Consider the following 6,371-nt stretch of genomic DNA (forward strand, 5'->3'; position numbering starts at 1 on the left):
TAGATGTGGATTATAGATGAGTCTCTTGAAAAGTCTCTTTCTCTAAACATTAGGAACCTTGTTGGCACTGGACTTTGGGATGAAAGTACTGGTTAAACTTTGAGTGAAATAGAACAAAGGAGAAAAAAAATGCAGTGCCATGAAATATCTTACTTTGTCTTTATTTTGCAACTTTGTATTTCTTTTGTTGCTCCAATTCCATTGCATTGTGTGTTCTGTAAGACAATGACTAGTAAATATATTAATTTCTCTACCTTATTGTGCCTTCACCAGAACTGTGAAAATAGCAAGGGCCTGATTAGTGATTGATGAATGACCTGAGATCTTAGCTTTAGTAGGTTGTAACTCTTTTTCTCCTATTTCAGTGTGAGGTGGTATATCTCCAGTTTTGGGTAATGAAGAACAATGACACCTCCTTTTTGAATGTACTTAGTTACTTGGGGCATTTCAGGTTGTCTTCACTAATCTAATTAATGCCCCTTTTACCTCTTTATTCCTTAGTGTATAGATGAGGGGATTGAGAGTAGGAGTTACCACAGTGTAGAAAAGTGTGAGAAACTTGCCACGCTCATGTGTGTAGGGGTTCTTGGGCTGAAGGTAGACAGCAGTGACAGTGCCATAGAAAAGAGAGACCACAAGAAGGTGAGAAGTGCATGTGCTGAGTGCTTTCTTCTGCCCTGCAGTTGACTTTATCCTCAGCACAGTCTTTGCAATAACACCGTAAGAGGAGAGGATGATGATCAAGGGCACCACCAGGAGAACAGCACTGGCTATGGACATCTGGACCTCATTGTAGGTGGTGTCTGCACTTGAGAGCTGAATCAGGGCTGGTACTTCACAGACAATGTCATCCACCCTCCGGTGGAGGCAGAAGGGTAGCTCGAGTGTGGCAGGAGACTGGATCAGAGACTGAAGCAGGCCAAGCCCCCACACCATGATGACCAGCTGCAGACAAAGTTTTGGGCTCATGATAGTAGTATATTGTAGAGGATGACACACTGCCACATAGCGGTCCACAGCCATGACCACCAGAAGGACACATTCAGAGGCCCCAAGCCACAGGAATATGTAAAGCTGAATGGCACAGCCAGTGTAGCTGATGGTCTTCTCTGGACCCCAGAAATTAAGCAGCATCTGTGGGACACAGCTGCTGGTGAAACAGAGCTCTAGCAGGGAAAGGTTGGAAAGAAAGAAATACATAGGGATGTGCAGTTTTGGATCCTTGGAGGAGACAAGAATGATGATTATATTTTCTGCAAGAGTCAAGCAGTAAAAGATCAAAATGAACCAAAAAAGGATCTTCTCCAAATATGGCTTGTCAGAAAAGCCCAAGAGGATGAAATCACTGTGGCTGCCATTGCACACGGTGCCCATAGCTTCTGGGGCAATCGCCTCTTTGGGGACAAGTTTAAAAGCAGTTGCTATAGAGTGTGAAGGTGCTAGTACAGAAAACAGAGGTAGTCAGGGAGATTTTGATGTGCCATATTTTGGGTGAAAGAAATACAAGATTTATTGACCTGCTTTATTCCTGACATTCATCATTCATTTTCTCTATTTCTCTCTTCCTCTTTCACATCTTCCTCATATTTTGAGTCTAATTAGAACAATGAATTATAAATATTATGTGAAATATATTTTAAGCACCTCCCAGTGAAAAATTACTTTGTCAAATGTTACAAGATGCATTCCATCTTTGCTCTCAGAGATTATGCCACATTTATCATATAGTTTGGCAAACAATACTGCTTGATGTACATTATCTTTCTTCTCCTCTCTTTTCCTTTTGTCTCTTCACTGTTTATTTGAATTCCTCAGTTTATTGAATCTCTTTCCCATGTCTCTCCCTCTCCCTTTTATCTCTGCTAATCCCTCGATCTCCTCCCCTTTCCTCCTTTTTTTCTTCCCTCTTTCTCCCCTTTCCTATTTCTCACTTTCACATTCTCTCTTGATTTCTGAGCTTGAATTCTTCCTCAGTCACCTTCAAACTGTGTGATCCGAGAAAAATTATTCAACCTTTTTGTTTCTTACCTTAGTTCTTTCTCTCTTTGAAGTTTTATGTTTTGAAAATGGGGGAAATCATAGAACCTACCTATGCTTTTAGGAAAAAATAAATATGATAAAGTGAAGAAAATTCTAAAGAGTTTCTAGCACATAGTAAATTTTCAATGTATATCTGCTGTAATTGGCATAATTGTGATAATTATATTATCCAATGATGACTCCTTGTTCAAAACTCTAAAAAAATTCAGAGAGTGTGTGTAATAACCACATTTAGAAAAAGGAGTGTCCTATCCTTACATTACCTTTTTCACAAAAATAAATTTGGAATGTAATTGTACCTACATTCCTGACTTTACAAATTATGTACCTTTATCTCACAGAGAGACAGCTCCATGTTTAAATAGCCTCTTCTTTCCAATGAGGAATATCATTTTGTCATTTATTTTAGTATATCATAGTCTTCACCTTTACTAAATCTTAATTCTTATTTAATAATCTTCTAACTTCATACACTTCACATAAAGTAGTGTAGTTGTACATATTTTTAAGGATTCCAAGGAGGTAATGATGAAGATCGTGAGAGTGGACCAAATTGAGAATTTGGAGATAGAGTCACTAAATACTTTATGATTGTAATGTTTTATGTTTGAAACAGCACTAGAAAACTGAGCAATGACATAATAAATAAAAGTAGAAAAAATATTATCATACATGGGTTCAATATACTAGAATTCAGGACTCATAGATTCTAGGCCCCCAAACTGGCCATGAATGAAAATACATCATGCTTTCTAAAAAGTTTATGACTCTAGGATTCTAATGCCTTATGTCCCATACTCCTTGAGAACACAAAACAGATTGGGAGAATATACACTCTTTTCTTCATCTTTCCAGTAAACCAAAGTAGTTTTAAATAAATATTCTTTTTACTCAGTTATTGGCATATTTCCTCAGCATATTAAAGAAAAGTGGTGCCAGGGCTCTTTCTTTCCTTCTTTCTACATTCTTCCATTTTTTTCCTTGCCTAGCTGTGTTATCACTCCCTTCACCTTCATACTTCTGTTTTCCCAACCAATTTTCCCACTGAGTTATGACAAAATCTGTCAGCTCTTAGAGGGTTCTTACTTTTGATATGTCCAAGAGTTTTCATTTACAATTATTAAGACGATTACCCAGAGGGGCTCCCAAAAGAACTGGCTGAAGGAATCATAAATGTTAATGGTTTGAAAGAGATTTTACAAATCTATTCCTTTCAGTGACCCCTTTGCCTACACCTCCTTCCAAGAAAATTAAACTCCTGGGCTTTCTTCTCTCATCCAAATCAACAACTTTGCTGAAAAATTTTTATTTATGTCAATATTTAAATTATGATATTCCTTTCCAAAACATTTTTCATTATAGCAAATAATAAGTTATTAAGCTAAATCATCAAAACTCTGATGTGGAATTCTAGGTATTATTTCCATTCCTATTTTCATAGTTTATCCTTTTTCTCCAAATCATTCCAAAAACATAGCTTTGAGAACCCACACTTACAGTCAATGAGAGAAGGTGAGTTTTTATTACAGACCCATGAAGAAACCTGATAAGCAGCAGCTGCAGCTATCCTTTACTCACTTCTTATCATCTTCCTCACCACTGATAAATGAATTAACTTACTTAATCCTCACAAAGAATTAAAAAACACCTTTTTACATAGTAAAAAAGGCCTGAGCCCTCTTTCTTTATATTATCAGCAGTTGTCCTATAATTGTCATCAATTTTGAATAATCCTAAAATTGATAGAGAAAGTGAGCTGGAGAAAACCACAAATTTGGAATTAATGAAAACATTTAAAATTTTAAAAAAATATAATACATTGTGTAAAATTACCCCTCAAGCCAGGATTCCAAGAAAAAATGTGACATGGTCTGATATATGCTTTCTACTATGTAGGCAATTAGTAGTGTGAATGCATAATCTCACTTTAATGCAGCTTAAACAACATAGTGATACATCATGCAGGCATTCATTTAAAGTATTTTACCTCAAAATGTGTCTTTGCTCTTACCCAGCTTGCTCGGCTCATTTTCTGAACACTCCAGTCCTGTCGTCTCCTTTCCCTTCCATCCCATATACAATAGTGGCTTCACCCACACAAGGAGCAGACCCATCGGGGTTCTCGCAAGTAGTAGTTCTCAGGAGTTTCCCAGCCCCAAAACCAAGAGGCCTCTTACTCCATCCTGTGACTTTTGTCTACTTCATAAACCTAACACTAGTTCATGCTGATTGTCTATTAGAATTGTTTCTCCTTCCCTAGTTCTCTTTATATGGTAGTGCTTCTATTCCTACATCTATCTCTATTTCTATATCTATGTATCCATCCTTCTATCTTATGTCTCCCAGTTACTTTTTTATTACTAATCATTGGAGATGTATTTTTCCCTGGACTGACTATGTGCAAAAGGCTATTGGGTGAGAAGGGTTGTAGTCTAGCTGGATTTCACCATGCAAAATACAAAACCCTTCCTTCATCTTTGCTTCAGTGGAGATTGCCTTCTTCCTGTGAATATCACTTGCCCTGGTGGGATTCTCTTGGTTCATTTCCTCTGCTTCTCAGAGTTATCAGCATCTGGGGGCATTCATGTTGAAATCAGGTTCGCCCCCATTCCTGTGGGTACAAATGTGGCACTCAGCATTTACATCTCACCTTCTGAAGTGGAAGCCTTTGGTGACAATGTGTCCAATTTCCTCAGCCCAGTCTCGAGGCCAGGAGAGCTGCAATGGGCAGTTCTGAGAGTTTGGGCTTGCCTCCCCCATATGAACATGGACCTATTCAAGCACTCTGTGCACATTTTCCCCAAGTGCCCAGGAACCTCTCTGACGCCATGGGAACCCACGTGGCACACAGACAAGTCCCTCTCAGAAATGCAAGTGATTTAATGACCCTAGGGGCAACTTTCAAACAGTAGAATATGGTAATGTTCCAGCCACTTTTCTTTCAGATGAAAATAGCCTGCATGCTTTTCTGAGCTCCTGGGAGGACTGGGCTCCCCTTCATTGCACACAGCATGGCTAATGCACCCTAATATTAGTTCACTTCCTTATCTGTCTCACACTTCCTGTTATCTCCCTCATACCTCCTGACATTACCTCCCAAGTCAATATTTGCACCCAATTCCTTGACTCAAGGTCTGCTTTCAGGGGAACCTAAGCAAAGAGAGCTGGCTCTGGAAGTGGCTTTAGAAAACAGACCCTTAGTAGAGCATTCCAGAAATGAAGCTCTCACCAGTAAGATTGAAACAGAGCCTCTGTTGCTGAGGTAAAAGATATACTGGTAACTCTTGGCATGGTACGGCATCACCATGATGTGTTTGGCATGCTGCAACATCACCATGACCTGCTTAGAATGTTGCAACATCAACATAACATGCTTGGCAGGCTGTAACATCACCATAATGTGCTCGGCATGCTATAATAGTACCAGGACATGTTTGGCATTCTATAACATCACAATGACATGCTTGGCATGCTACAACATCACCATAACATTCTTGGTATGCTGTAATGTCACCATAATGTGCTTGGCATGCTGCAACTTAACCATAACATGCTTGGCATGTTGTAACATCACCATGATATGTTTGGCATGGTATAATATCATAACATGACAACATTCTGTACTATCTCCATAATATTCTTTGTGTGCTGAAATATCTCTATAACATGCAGGGCATGCTGTAAGATCACCATAATGTTCTTGGCATGCTGCAAGATCACCATGACATATTGGCATGCTGCAACATCACCATGATATACTTGGCATGCTGCAACATGATCATGACATGCTTGGCATACTGTAAGCTCACCATGACATTCTTGGCATTCTGAAATAGCACCTTAATGTGCTTGGCATGTTACAACATCACCATGACATGCTTGGCATGCTGCAACATCACCACAATGTATTTGGCATGATGCAACATCACAATGACGTGCCATGTTTGGTTCACCATGGCATCACTATGAGAAAGTCATGTCACAACATTACCATGACATGCATAGCATGCTACAACATCAGTATGACATGTTGTCTTGCTGCAATATCTCCATGATGCCCTTGGTATTCTACAATGCCACTATGACATTCTTGGCACTTTACAACATCACCATGACAAGATTGGCATGCTGTCAACATCACCACAATGTGCATGACATCCTGCAACATCAACATGACATGTTTGCATATCACCATGACATGCTTGGTATGCTGCAACATTACCAGGACCAATAGTCTTACCTGCTGTGGCTTGTGATGAAGGTACAGTAGAAGGAGAAGCATTGGATTATGAGATATATCTAACCTTAACAGGTATGGGGGAAATGGTAAT

The 6,371-nt window shown here is 39.1% G+C and overlaps 1 protein-coding gene across 1 annotated transcript; it reads right to left on the reverse strand.

Moving 5' to 3' along the window:
• Positions 1-447: 447 nt before the first annotated feature.
• On the reverse strand, positions 448-1,374 carry LOC101441291 (olfactory receptor 2H2-like). The gene has a single exon (XM_012525233.3). The coding sequence runs from the start codon at positions 1,372-1,374 to the stop codon at positions 448-450; it is 927 nt and encodes a 308-aa protein (XP_012380687.3).
• Between the last annotated feature and the right edge of the window lie 4,997 nt (positions 1,375-6,371).

This window comes from Dasypus novemcinctus, chromosome 22, assembly GCF_030445035.2.
Source record: "Dasypus novemcinctus isolate mDasNov1 chromosome 22, mDasNov1.1.hap2, whole genome shotgun sequence".
In the NCBI taxonomy this organism is placed as follows: domain Eukaryota; kingdom Metazoa; phylum Chordata; class Mammalia; order Cingulata; family Dasypodidae; genus Dasypus; species Dasypus novemcinctus.